The 14563-nt window shown below is 36.6% G+C and overlaps 2 protein-coding genes across 3 annotated transcripts; both read left to right on the forward strand.

Annotated features, from left to right (window-relative positions):
* The first annotated feature begins 463 nt into the window (after window positions 1-463).
* On the forward strand, window positions 464-10841 carry LOC142631004 (pre-mRNA-splicing factor SPF27 homolog). Of its 2 annotated transcripts, none has more exons than XM_075805059.1 (7): window positions 464-869; window positions 972-1147; window positions 1719-1802; window positions 2553-2622; window positions 2717-2850; window positions 2936-3000; window positions 10510-10841. In XM_075805059.1, exons 1-6 carry the CDS (start codon window positions 630-632, stop codon window positions 2994-2996), a joined length of 765 nt encoding a protein of 254 aa, XP_075661174.1. In that variant the 5' UTR covers window positions 464-629; the 3' UTR covers window positions 2997-3000; window positions 10510-10841. The 2 variants fall into 2 exon arrangements, with proteins under 2 accessions (XP_075661174.1, XP_075661175.1); XM_075805060.1 differs by having other exon boundaries at window positions 10513-10841.
* On the forward strand, window positions 4523-5281 carry LOC142632662 (uncharacterized). Its single transcript, XM_075807029.1, has one exon. The coding sequence runs from the start codon at window positions 4523-4525 to the stop codon at window positions 5279-5281; it is 759 nt and encodes a 252-aa protein (XP_075663144.1).
* Window positions 10842-14563: the final 3722 nt, after the last annotated feature.

Here is a 14563-nt window from a genome sequence, read left to right on the forward strand (position 1 = left end):
ATTGGTTTTTATGGCTATTAACGTGTATTATTTAAATAAGTTACATTATTCATTTTAAAAATTATATAACTAAAATTATATATAGATGTGATAAAAAAAAAATATATATATATATAGACAATTTCTCCAATAGCTCTAAATCGGCTTAAAATTAAGGGGTCGTTTGGTACATGTGTTTAAACAATATTACACATATTTTTATACTTTTTCACTTACATGTATTTTCAAAAAATACAAACAACGATACTAAAACAACGCCATCAAACAGCTCTAAACACTATCCTCGAAATTACCTCAAATCCTCTTTTGCCAAAAAAACAAGAAAACAAACAAAACACTAAGCTGTGAAAATCGGGTCGGGCTCCAAAAATTAAACAAGAGAGTCTGTGTGGTGTTGGCTCCAGGGTGTGGTGTTGGGCTGTGCTAAGCCGTGAAATTACAACTATACCCTCAAAACCATGACATATTCACAAAATTGTGTATCCCTCTCAGGAGAAAAGAAAAGAACGGTCTGCAGTGCATTCTGGAAGAGCTGCTGCTGCTGCTGCTGCCTCACTCTTCTCTTCTGCGTGTAGAAATAGAAAGCTCCCTTTGCTCGTCAATCGGAGAAGCTTCATCGGTGTTCAACAATGGCGGAGAGCAATGGCGATATCCTAATGCTAGAAGCTCCTCCTCCGGCTGGTCCCACGTGGCCCGGACTGTCCAGCGCCGAAGTCATCGACGCCTTGCCGTACATCGACGATGACTACGCCGACGCCAGAGTGAAGCAAGAGGTTGACCGTTTGGTCGAGGATGAGATGCGTCGTAGCTCCAAGAAACCCGCCGACTTTCTCAACGACCTTCCTCCTCTTCCCAATGTCAATTTCAAGGTTAAACCCTAAACCCTAACCCTAACCTAAGCTTTTCTCTCTCTCTCTCTCTCTCATTGTTTGATCTGATATGGAGATTTTGTCATTGTTTTGGATTTTCAGAATCACCCGATGATTGCAAGAGAGTATGAGCGTGTGAGAGCCGGGAAGCCTCCGGTGGCTCTCGATAGGTCACGGTATAATTTGGAACCGCCGCCTTCGAACAAATGGAATGATGAATCTGCTTGGAATCATACACTTCACAGAGCTCAATGCTTGCTTCAGTATCAAATGATCAGGTCATGTATACTCGCAATCAATAGTGTTTTTATTAGCTCGACTGGCACCTCCTGGTGTTTCCAATGGATACGTTTAGGATTCAAAATTACTTTGATTATTCTTGAAAATCTTATGATTCAGCTGCATTGGATTGTAATTGCTTTTGTAGCACAAACAGTTGTTATTTTATTGAAATAGTTAATTCATGATGTCATTTGATGTATCATAAATTTCTTTACTAAGAATAGAAAAAGGCGCAATGCCCAGATGATAAAACAATAGGTTTTATTAGCTTGACGAGCACCTCCTGGTGTTTCCAACGGAGACGTTAGGGTTCAAAATTACTTTGATTATTCTTGAAAATATTAAGATTCAGTTACATTGGATTCTACTTGCTTTTGAAGCAGAAATACTTGTTATTTTTTTGTAATCCTTAATTCATGATGTCATGTGATGTATCATAAATTTCATTATTAAGACTAGAAAAAACGGCAATACCCAGATGATAAAACAGTTGCCTGCGTTTTGAACTTGTTTTTAGTGCAGATTTGATATCTTGTACTTACTTTGAAATGATTGGTTGTTTTGCAGTCTTGAGAATTTGGACCTGATGGTGAAATATGGTCCTGATGTCTGGAAGCAGTTTATCCAACGATTGGAGGCATACCTATCAAGGTTTGTTTGTAAAATTACGTATGTAGTGCGCAAATGAGTTTTAGCTTAAATGAGGTTGTGGATTCAAAGCCTATTGGGTGTGTGTGTAATTACCAATTAAAAAAAAAAAAGATTCAACATGTGGTGAAATGATCATTTGCTCTCATCATAGAAATCAATTCTTCTGCTTAAGGACCCTTGTTTAATTGCTTATGTTAATTTATTCTCTCAATCTCTCAGATATCATATGGTAGCTCAAACACTTGGTATTCTATGCCAGATTATTAAAATTGTGCTACTGGATGTTTTTGAATTGTTCTGCTTATGCTTGTGGTAGTTTCTTACTTCATCTAACCATGCTTTAGCTGAGTTGGACCCCTGTAGCCAGACACATGCCCTTGGATCATCGTGAACACCTTAATGCATTTTCCTAATTTCTCAAGTGTGCCTATTTGCCAACCTTAAGCATGTTGGGGAACTGAGGCTTATGGTAGTTTCCCCCTTTCTTCTTAGGTTATGCACCTTTATCTAAATAGTATGCCTCAGCTCTGGCACTCTGGCGATGCACCTTAAGTTGATTACAAGCTTCAATTCTGTCTTTCATGACTTACTTAAACTTGTAGTTTAGGATATATTGCTTAAGGAAATAGTGCATCTTTCAAATTTCAATTTAAGTGCCAGCACTGTTAGCTTTATGTGAGATGATTGATGTTCCCTTGATATTTCATGTTTTGCGAGTTCTTATTTTTCACTTTCATTATCATTGTTCAGAATGCAAAAATTAGTTCAGGAACAGAATGAAAAGAGTGAAACAGTGAACCGTGAAAGGAAATATCATCAGGTAATTCAACTTTCTCGTGTCCCATTCCATATTGTAGTTCAATACTGTGCTGCATTTTGATCTGATTAATTTGCTTACTTCTTTGAATCATCAGCACAATACTGCATATGAGCTTACTGCATTGTCCACACAATGGAAGGAGCTCTGTCATAAAAATATAGAAATTCAAGCTGCATGTACTGAAATTGAAAATCATTTAGAAGAACTGAGGAAAGAAGCATCAGAGAGGTAATATGTGTCTACAATGGAATGTCTTCTTCTCTCTTATATGTGTTTTACTGGATCGGGAGCTTATTAGTTTTTTCTTATTTAGAGGCTGGAACTTAGAAGGCGATTTACAGAAACAGAATGGTACTGTTTTGCATTCGGAATGATAAGGTATTCTTTCTTTGCTGATATCAGATTTCTTTTAAATTTGATCATGTGGCTCTATTATTTGTTGCTAGGATTTCAAGGATATAGAATAATTTTGTATTCCTTGATTTTTCTTTACATTTAGAGTCTAGAATACATTCCAGGTGACATGAGAACATTGAAATCAGATGGAAATATTAAATCTGAAATAATTTTACTGTGCCTTTGCTGAATTAGTTTTGCTACTTTAGCACTTATGAGATTGATATATGAATCAGCACAGGTGATTTTATTAATTCAAATTATAAGGTTTTGAGTGAATAAATTTATATTGTTCATATTTTGCTGCCATATAATCATACTTAAATGTAATTTTGATGATAAACTCAAGCTTTAATTCCAACCACTTGGAATCAGCATAACGTAGATTGTGTATTTTATAAGATTAGATGACATATCCCCTAATTTGGGATAAGCTACTACTTATCAAAAAATTTGGGATAAGCTACTGCACTTGGAGAAAGAAAAGGGGCCCTGCCTGCTGGCGAATGCTAAATAGACAGATATTATATGACCTTTTTAACTGTTTTGTTTGATACAAGCATACTGGTTATATATATATATATATAAGCTGCCATTAGAATTTGAATAATTTAAAGGATATATACACTTAAGAAGTAAACCCCCATGGACCCAATCGGATGTTAGGCTCATTGGTCTGGGGTGTGACATAAATGCGGAGGTCCTAGGTTCAATCCACTACAATATTAGTATATGGACTCCCACTAGTACTAGGACTCCTTTCTTTTTTGATAAGTAATAAGGCTTATATTCATCATGAAAGAACAAAAACTACAAATATAGGTGTTCATGATGGTGAACACAAAAAACAAAGACAAAAACAACAAAAAAGAAGAAAGGGAGGGCAGCTTAAGGGGCACTTCTAAGGGAGGAAAGAAACTCCAAAACAGAAGAACAATTTGAAGAACCCCAGCACCTAGCCCAATCAAAAAGAGTATTTCGGCTGAGAGCTTGTAATTGTTCAAGCGTTCTCTTCAGATCCTTAAAAGATCGCCGGTTTCTTTCCAACCAAACAACCCACATCAAGCAGCCAGGAACCATATTCCAAATGTCCGAAGAAAATTTCCCCAACCAATTATTCCAACAGGCCACCAAACACTCCACTGAACCTAACATGACCCATTGGATCCCAAAAGCTTGCAACATATGCACCCACAAAGAATAAGCTACAGGACAATGGATGAGAAGATGGTCCACAGATTCTGCCAATCCGCAGCACATACAGCACCTATTCACCAAAGGGAGGCCCCGGAGTATCAAATTATCCAAGGTAGGAATATCTGACCATGGGCAGCGGTCCACAAGAAGAAAGCCACCCTCTCAGGAACCTCGACTTTCCAAATCCCCTTCCAAGGGAAGCAAGAATGAGAAGTTGAGTGATATCTCCCGTGATGTTCACAGTTACCCATTTATCGGATTCTCTAAGTTCCTTAAGGTCAACATGATTTTAATGGGTCTGTGAACAATGCACATGAAGATAAAAATGATTTCGTGGAATGTTAGAGGTTTAAATGATCCTCGGAAACGTCTTGTGGTGAAGAACTTGTTGCGGGATTGGAAGTGTGATGTTGTCTGTTTACAAGAGACAAAGATTGCTAGTATGAATAGACAGCTGGTTTGTAGTTTGTGGGGCTGCCCATATGTGGACTGGGCTGTCTTGGAGGCTGATCGGACGGCTGGTGGTATTTTGCTTATGTGGGACAAAAGGGTTTTGGATAAGGTGGAGGTTATGGTTGGTTTATTCTCAGTGTCGGTAAAGTGGAAAGGGGTGGGGGATGGGTTTATTTGGGCTTGCTCAGGCGTTTATGGCCTAAATGAGAATGTTGAGAGGGGTCTCGTGTGGGATGAGCTAGTGGGAGTTCAGCAGTGTTGGAGGATTCCGTGGTGCTGCTTTGGGGACTTTAATATAGTTCGCTTCCCTAGCGAGCGTAGGGGAGAGACTCGTTTGTCTACGGCTATGGAAAAATTTTCTGAATTTGTTGAGGATCTCAACTTGGTTGACTTGCCTTTGGAAGGAGGTAGCTTTACTTGGTCCAATGGTTCTAATCAACCAATGATGTCTAGGATTGATAGAGCTTTGGTCACTCCCGATTGGGAGGATCATTTCCCAGATGTTACTCAAAGGATCTTACCCCGTACTGTCTCATACCACAGTCCAATTCTCTTGGAGGCAGGGGAATGGCAAGGGGGAAGAGTCCTTTCAGATTTGAAAATATGTGGTTGAAGTCGGAGGGATTTGTGGATAGAGTTCAAACCTGGTGGAATCGACATTCCTTCGTAGGTACTCCTAGTTTTGTGCTGGCGAAAAAATTAAAGGCTCTGAAAGAGGACATTGTGCAATGGAATCGTCGAGAGTTTGGTAATGTAGCGCGTCAAAAGAAGCAATTACTGGAGGAGTTGATAACCCTAGACACCAAGGAGGGGGATGTAGGTCTCTCTGATGGGGAGATTGTTCATAGGGCTGGTTTGAGATCCCAGGTGGAGCATCTTCTTTCATTAGAAGAAATTTCTTGGAGACAAAAATCTAGGATGTTATGTATCAAGGAGGGGGATAATAACACCAAGTTTTTTCACAAAATGGCTTACTCCCATAGACGTTCTAATCATCTAAGGACCTTGGAGGTGGATGGGGTGGTCTTTGAAGAGGCCTCCGAGGTAACTTTTCAAGCTGTACAATTTTATAAAAATTTGTACAAGGAGTCTGAGGAGTGGAGGCCTTTTGTGGAGGGTTTGGAGTTTGATCGCATTGAGAACAGGGAAAGGGTTTGGCTTGAAAGGAAGTTTGAGAGAGAGGAGATTCTTCAAGTTGTTAGGGATCTGGAAGGGGACAAAGCTCCAGGTCCGGATGGGTTTACTATGACGTTCTATCACCACTGCTGGAAGGTAGTGGAGAAAGATGTCTTAGCGGTCTTTGAAGAGTTTTTCCATCATTGCAAGTTTGAAAAATCCCTTAATGCGACTTTCATTGCTTTAATTCCTAAAAGGAATGGTGCTTCCAACATTAGAGATTTTCGTCCTATTAGTTTGGTGGGGAGTGTGTATAAAATCCTGGCTAAGGTCTTGGCTAATCGCTTGAGAGTGGTTTTAGATCAATTGATTTCTAAGAATCAAAATAGCTTTCTGGGTGGAAGACAAATCCTTGATTTGGTTCTCATTGCGAATGAGTGTGTGAATAGTCGTGGGAAGAGTAGGGTCCCTGGAGTCATCTGTAAGCTCGATATGGAGAAAGCCTACGATCATGTGAATTGGGAGGCTTTGTTGTATCTGCTGAACATGATGGGTTTTGGAGTGAAGTGGTGTAAGTGGATCCGTTCTTGTATATCCACAATTCAGTTCTCTGTTTTGATTAATGGGTCCCCAGCTGATTTCTTTGGTAGCTCAAGGGGTTTAAGACAAGGAGATCCGCTATCTCCTATGCTATTTTTGATCTTGATGGAGGTGCTTAGTAGGATGTTGAGAAGAATGGAGGGAGCTGGCTTGATCCGTGGTTTTAATTTTGAGGGTAGGAGGGATGGTGGGGAACGTGTTTCACATCTATTATTTGCAGATGATACTATCCTCTTTTGTGATGCAAATGTGGAGCAAATTCTTCATATTCGGTTGTTGCTCCTTAGTTTTTAGGCGGTAACAGGTTTGAAGGTCAATGTGCATAAGAGCGAAATGGTTCCTATAGGGGAGGTTGGTGATGTGCATGCTCTGGCGGATATATTGGGCTGCAGAGTTGGATCTTTACCTATGTCGTATCTTGGCATGCCGCTGGGGGCTCCTCACAACTCCCCTTCAATTTGGAACACAATTTTGGAAAGTATTAACCGGAAATTATCTGGATGGAAGAAGTTGTACTTGTCTAAGGGGGGTCGTTTGATGTTACTCAAGAGTACGCTTTCTAGTCTTTCGACTTACTTTCTATCGTTGTTCTCAATTCCTACTCATGTGGCTAATAAAATTGAAAAGATGCAAAGGGATTTCCTGTGGGGAGATAGCAAGATTCATTTGGTAGGGTGGGACAAAGTTTGTGCGCCTATAGCCAATGGTGGCTTAGGGATAAGGAAACTCACTACCTTTAATAAGGCTTTATTGGGGAAATGGTTGTGGCGGTTTGGTAAGGAAGAGGGTCGTTTATGGAGGCGGGTAGTAGCTTCAAAATATGGGGAAGATTGGGGGGGATGGACCTCAAAGCTGGGTAGGGGAGCTCATGGGTGTGGTTTGTGGAGAAGCTTCCGTATGGGTTGGGAGGATTTCAAGAAAATTGCCGCTTGTGGTTGGGTTGGGGAATAGGGTGAGGTTTTGGCAGGATGGGTGGTATGGGGATCAACCTTTTCAGTTGGCTTTTCCTAGGCTGTATGGCATTGCCATTGATAAGGAAGCTTCTGTTGAAGCTTCTTTGCATAGGCAGGGGGCGGAGGATAGAAGATCTTGGAATGTTCGGTTTAGTAGATTTTTTAATGATTGGGAGATGGATGAAGGGCTGCGGTTTCTTCGTATGTTGGGTGCTATAATCCCTCCTATGGATGTTGGTGACCGGATGAGCTGGAAATTGAAGCGTAATGGGGCTTTTGACATCCGGTCGTACTATTACAAATTAAGAAATTCTCCTTCAACTATCTTTCCTTGGAAAGTTATTTGGAGAGTTAAGGCCCCTAGGCGAGTTTCTTTTTTTGTTTGGTGTGTAGCTTGGAATAAGATCCTAACGGGAGACAATCTGAGATTGAGGAGATTGGTTTTTGTGGATTGGTGCATTATGTGCCGTCATGGTGGAGAGACGGTAGATCACCTTCTTCTTCATTGTGAGGTGGCCTATCGGTTATGGAGCTTTGTTTTTATAACTTTTGGCTTTGCTTGGCTTATGCCTAGTTCGGTTCCAGACTTTCTTTTTGGATGGTGGAATTGGTTGGGGAAACATTCATCTCAGATCTGGAATTTAGTCCCGTTGTGCATCCTTTGGTGTATTTGGAAGGAGTGGAACCGGAGGACTTTTGAGGATTTGGATAGCTCTAGGGATCAGTTGCTTGCTTCTTTTTGTGGAACTCTTTTTGATTGGTCTCGGGCGTGGGGATTCACGTCTAGTGATTCCCTCCCTTCTTTTTTTTGTTCCCTTCTCTTTTTGTAATTTCTCTGTTGTTTGGTTTTCTCTCTTGTTTCTCTTTGTTTTCTTTTTCTTGTATTTTTGGGTTGCTATGTGTTTTTCAGGCATAGAGTAACCTTCGTATATATACATTCTTACTTATAAAAAAAAAAAACAATGCACATGAACAGTACACACGAGCAGTGCAGGTGAACTGTACCACAGGAAAGAGATGAGGAAAAACACAATGAGGCCAACGGCCTCAATATTCAAAACACTCAATATTTTATTGATTAACCTCTCCTTGTTTGAGTACAATAGGAGACTTATATAGATCATAAATCTTAACTTCTCCTAATAGAACTAGGACTTCTATTTTGACTTCTAAACCACACTTTAATTGAAATGAACTAAAGCCCACACATAAAGACTTAAACTAAATAAGACAATACTTAATAATAAAAGAATGCCCCAGGCCTATAACTATGGTTGATACCCAACAATTGCAGAATTTTACCCGACTCTAGAATAACCAAATAAAAGATAAATTAAAATATAATAACCTAGACATGATGGCCTTGTTTCTCCATGTTCTAGATTCCCATATCCCTAATAGTAAAGGTGGCGATTGAGTGCATTGTAGGCTAAGTAAGAGTAGGGAATTCACCTCTTTTCTTTATATTCTAGATTCACATATCCCCAATAGAGGAGGTGGCAATTGAGTGCGGTGGAGGCTAAAAAAGAGTGAGGATTTTGATGTTTGCTTGTTTTATAATGCTCAAAGGGGCTTAATTGGAGTGCCCTTCCCTTGGAAAGGTATTAGGGGTGTTAGGGTGTCACAAAGGGTCACCTTTTTCATTTGGATGGTATCATGGGGAAAGATTCTCACTTATGATAATCTCATCTCATTATTAGGGCTTTATTTGACAGTAAATTGGTGTCCCATGTGTCATTGTAGTGGGGAGACGGTAGATCTTTTGTTGCATTGCAATATTGTTTTTGATTCGTGGAGTCTTGCTTTTAGGTCCTTCTGGGATCCACTGTGTTTTACCGGCAATGGTATTTGACCTAATGTTTGGTTGGAGGAATTGGGTGGGTATGCATTTGTCGGATATTTGGAATATTATTCCATTATGTTTGATGTGGACCATATGGATGGAATGCATTTGAAGATACAGAAAGTACGAGGACTCAGTTGTTGGCAACTTATTCTAGTACCTTATTTGCTTGGTCTTGTGCATGGAGTCTTATGAATAGGGATTCCATTCCAATATTTTTAGAGTGGTTACATAATTCTTTATTTGTAATTCTTTAGCCTTTTAACAAAATTCATCGTATATATGTAAGTACCGTGGATGCTTATTCTTGGACTTTGCCTTAACTTAGGTTTCCGAAGCAGATATTGCCTCTCCAACCACAATATAGTTGTGTAATCACATCGGGCCGTGGGATTTGGGCAATTTTGGTGGTTTTGGGTTTGTGGATATAGGTTTTCATTAAATGGGCTGTGTGGATTTGTTGTTGATACTTGTTATATATATTGGTAAGTTACACACTTGGGGTTTTAAACTCACCTCCCCCATCCCATTATTGTGGGAGAAGTGCTATTGAGCTAAGAGCTTATTGGTGGGCCTAGATGGATTATTGAACTCAACTTGAATATATATATATATATATATATATATATATATATATATTTTTTTTTTTTTTTTTTGGAGATGGGTAGAAAGTGGGGGAGGGAGAGGAGGGGTTTGAACCACAGATATAGGACACCACAAAGGATGACATTACGACTAGTAAAAAAAATAAAAAGTCATTACGACTAGGCTACCACTTGAACCCTAAACTAACTTGTATATGATCATGTAGGTTTCATGTATAAACCCAATATTTAATCAAAGTTTCAAAAGTCAATTTAATTTCTCTATTAATATGCCAACTCAATATCAACCTATTTTGGACAAATTATTTTTTGAGAAGTTATTCTGGATTGGAAATCATTGAAATTAGTTTGATAAATATGAAGGCATCCGTACAAATAATAGTATACCACCCCAAATCACTTTCAAGTAGGGCCTGGGCTTGTCTCTACTATCACCAATAGCTTAAGTTACATCATCTCTAGTACATTATAGAATCAAATTGAGAGATTTGTCGGTGATCTTGGGTTTACTTGGTCTGTAAAACAGTAAAAGTTTTGCTTTTGTAATATTCCTTTTGTTTTTTCCTGTTATATGTAAATTTATTGCTAATTTTAATTTATTAATCTGTATTTCTGCTGCTTTAAATGATTGTAGTTTATATGCCTCAGTAGTTATTAAATATTAAATGTTAGGCAGATGCCATTCATCTCAATTGCATTGATTACCAACTGGATTTTATGACAGTAGTTCTCAAACATTGGTGGTGTTACAAGCTTCTCAAATATGGCAGGAGTGGACTGCAGGGCTTTAGTCTTTTGGGGATGATCTGTATATTGTACTCTAAATCTTGTAGTTCTAACTTTGTTTTGTTGCTGGATGCTGCTGGCCTTAGATGAAATACATGGTTGTCCTAATTCTATGGAGTAGATATGTTCCTCGAGGACCTTGAGAATTCCCCATATATTATATCAAATCTATTAACTGTAGCCAATGTACTGACATGGTTGTTAGGAGTTATTAGAGTGACAAATTTTGACTAAATAATATTCTAAATTCAGATGTGTTTAAAATTTTCATTTTGGCTTTGTTTAAGAGACATAACATATTTACTTACCTTTCATCATTGTTATTGTTATTATCATGATTATAATCAACATCTGTATCATCGTTGTCATCATTCATCGTCAACTAGTTAGTGCAGTTATTACCTTTTCCCTTAAGCTTGGTCTTCCTTTGCTCTTTTTGGGATGGTTACTATTGATGTTTAATATATGGTTGGGTAATCTTTATCTAAAATTATGCGAAGTTTTTGGATCTGGAAGAACAAAAAGATGTGTTGTACTTTTTTTGTAATTAGTGTCATAAAGCCGGTTAATCCTTCGTTTCTTTTATTCAGTAGTAAAAAGAAAGAGAGTAGCAAATGCTAGTAGGTCTGTTTTAATGCAGTGCATCGAACTCACTGACCGTAATCGATTGGAAAATCCGGTTTTAGGCTGGTATTTCCAAAATTTTGTTCAGTTATAAATTTATAATTATAAAAAGGGCTGTTTGGGGACTCTGAATGGCGAGCGAAACTTGTAGTCAGGACCTCAAATCTTCCTTCTTTATGCTCCTGACAGGTTGCCCTCAATTCGTAGAGGGTGACCCATATACAAGTTCTAGGGAGGGCCATGAGCGGCACGTGACCCCCAATATATTATTTGTATGAAACTGTTTAATAAATTATTTACAGATTTTTCAAAAAATAGTTAAAATGATAATAGTAATTTATTAATTCCAATGAGCAAATGGTGCATCAAATTGAGGTGGATATGGGCCTGACATGATCTCTCATGTAAGAGAAAGTATATCATGTATTGGATATATAAGTCCTCCCTCTCACATAAAAGTGGATCCCACAAGTAACTATTACTATTTGCTATATTATTTTATATTGTCATATATTCTTCCTGACTTCTATCATATTTGTTTGATTCTATCTATTGTTATATTCTTATATTGTCCTTTATATATTCTTATGTCGTTGTTTTCATTTTAAGTTATGTGCTTCTATCTTGGGTGGTAAATGGTATCAGAGCCATGTTCTGTGAATGTGTAATTTCTATTTCTTTTTAATCAAGAAGTTACTAAGGACTATTGAAATTTCCAAGGAAAAAGATTCAAAATCAAAGAAAGAATAGCCTAAAAGATGGAAAAGTATTTGCTATAAATGTAAAAAATCAAGACATATTAGTAAACATTGTAGACCTAAAAAACTGACTAAGATAGACATAAAACCTTCAGTTATACAAGACCAACAAAAAGAAGTAAATATAGTAAAGCAAGAAACATGGTGTGTATCTGAAACATGGTGTATTTTTCCCTCATGCAAGAAGTTATATCATGTATCGGATACATAAGTCCTCCCTTTCATATGAGGGTGGATTCATCTAGTCTAATAGTTTTTCACTCAATTAGAGTTTCAACTAGTTTGAACCAAAATCCTAGTTGTTGCCTTAACTTTTGAGGCTTATCTCTTCAAAGAGATGAAAAATTAATATAGATATGTAAGTTACAAAATGCCCATTAGCACTCCAAATCGAACAAAAAAAATAAAATAAAAATTGAACCCTCTACCTCATCCAAATAACATGTCGTTTGTTCCTATGTTTTTTAATTGTTACATGCTCTTGTATTAGGAATCACAATAGGTGTACTAGTAATTGTATGATTAGAAAAAGAAATATCCACAAGGCTACAACAGCGTATTGGACCTGAATATTTCGGACCCTTAGGAGTTCTTCAAGCTCAAGCAGATGGTACAAAATTACTTTTCAAAGAAAACCTTCTTCCATCTAGAGGAGATACTCAGTTGTTCAATATCAGAACATCCATAGCAATTATAGCAATTCTACTAAGTAATTCAATAATTCCTTTTGACTCTCACCTTGTTTTAGCCGATCTCAATATTGGGGTTTTTTTTTTTTTTTTGGATTGCAGTTTCAAGTAAAAGAAAGGGGCACAAACAGCCTTAAAGCACTGTTACATGTCTTAAAAATCTTCGATTCTCAGCATCTCAAGTGCCAACAAATGCCTTTGCTTTCGCTTGATTCAAACCATCTCCATCGAGCCATTGCTTACGGCCTTCTATAGTATGGGGACCTCACCCCTACTCTCTAAAGCTTGCCACCACTATCTATTAGATAAAGCTCAAAACACTTCCACGACCCCTTGTCCTTGGCCTTCCATCATGATCCGTCTTATAACTAGCCCATCTTTTTCCTAATGCCCCAAGAATATTATATATTATATAAAATATAAATTATCTAGCAATGAATTTCTTATATAAAAAATTATAGAATTAATAAATAGTAAATAGACAGTAAAGCTAAATATATATAAATTAAAATTAAATAAATAATAAAAAAGAGTACCTCTTGGCTTTCGTCTGCAAGATCCTTCATTTTTTTTTTTTTTTTTACAGCTCATAGAAAGTTTATATTTAGAAATAAACTAACTTTGGTTATTATAACTACCGAAAAATAGCTGTTATGACCCTCTTAAAGACTAATTGCTCTTATTAAAAAAAAGGCAAATTGTTATTCCTCAATTTAATTAATAATTATTACTAAGTAACAATTCCTTTCTAGTAGAAATAATTCTTTAAATTGAGTAATAATTGTTCATCTCTAGAAGGAATATAGTAGTTATTTCTTAATACATGTAATAACCGTAAAAATTATTATATTTCTCAAAATATAGTGCATAATAACTATTATTATTGAATAATACTATTAATACAAATTATTTTACAGGTTGCTAATGTGATAAGTGATTATTGGTAAATGAAAAAGTGTTGTTAATAGTGGGCCTAAATAAAAACCAATAAAAAGTTAACCACATTAACATTTTGTAAAAATGTTATAAAATAATTTGTACGTGTAGCATTACTCTTATTATTTTTCTAAAAATACATATTTGTGGTTTTATTCCTATTTTACTACCGATGTAATAAATTTATCTTAGACTCTAAATTATATTAGGTCGGTCCTATTTAAATGAAAAAACTATTCATTAGTAATAATTCTTTAAATTGAATAATAATTATTCATCTTTAAAGGGAGGGATATAGTAGCTATTTCTTAATTAATGTAATAACTCTAGAAATTATTATATTTCCCTAAATATAGCGCTTAATAAATATTATATTTTTATGTTTCTAAAAATAAATATTTATGGTTTTATTCCTATTTTACCAGCAAACAAATCAATGGAAATAGTTTTTTCACTACATCGTCTTTTGTTCCAGTCCTTGTCCTATTCCTAATAATAAGAATCCCCATTCTTAACTAATTGTCTTTAGTATTAACGGGGACCCTAATACTCTTCTTTTTTTGTGGGTAAAATACCCTAATACTATTTCACATGAATAAACCATTCTTATTTCAGAATCTAATAAAGCATGCCAAAACATGCCTGAATAATTTTCAATTGAAACAGCCTCTGTAACTTTCCTATTAAAAGGCTAGGAATGGTGCGCATGCATGTCTTTGAATGGGAGGATATATATATTGGCGTAAATGCACTTTTAGTCCTTATATTTTGACCTGATTTCTATTTTGGTCTCTACATTTTATTTTTACCACTTTTAGTCCCTAAATCAATTAACATGTAACATTTAAGTCCTTGCCGTCTCACCCAGCTAACAGAAAATGCTAACGTGGCTGACGGCACAGTAAAATAATAATTAAAAAATATATTTAAGTATTAAAAAATTGTCACGTCAACATTTAAATTAATTTAAATTAAAAAAAAAATT

This window comes from Castanea sativa, chromosome 4 (genome assembly GCF_040712315.1).
Source record: "Castanea sativa cultivar Marrone di Chiusa Pesio chromosome 4, ASM4071231v1".
In the NCBI taxonomy this organism is placed as follows: Eukaryota; Viridiplantae; Streptophyta; class Magnoliopsida; order Fagales; family Fagaceae; genus Castanea; species Castanea sativa.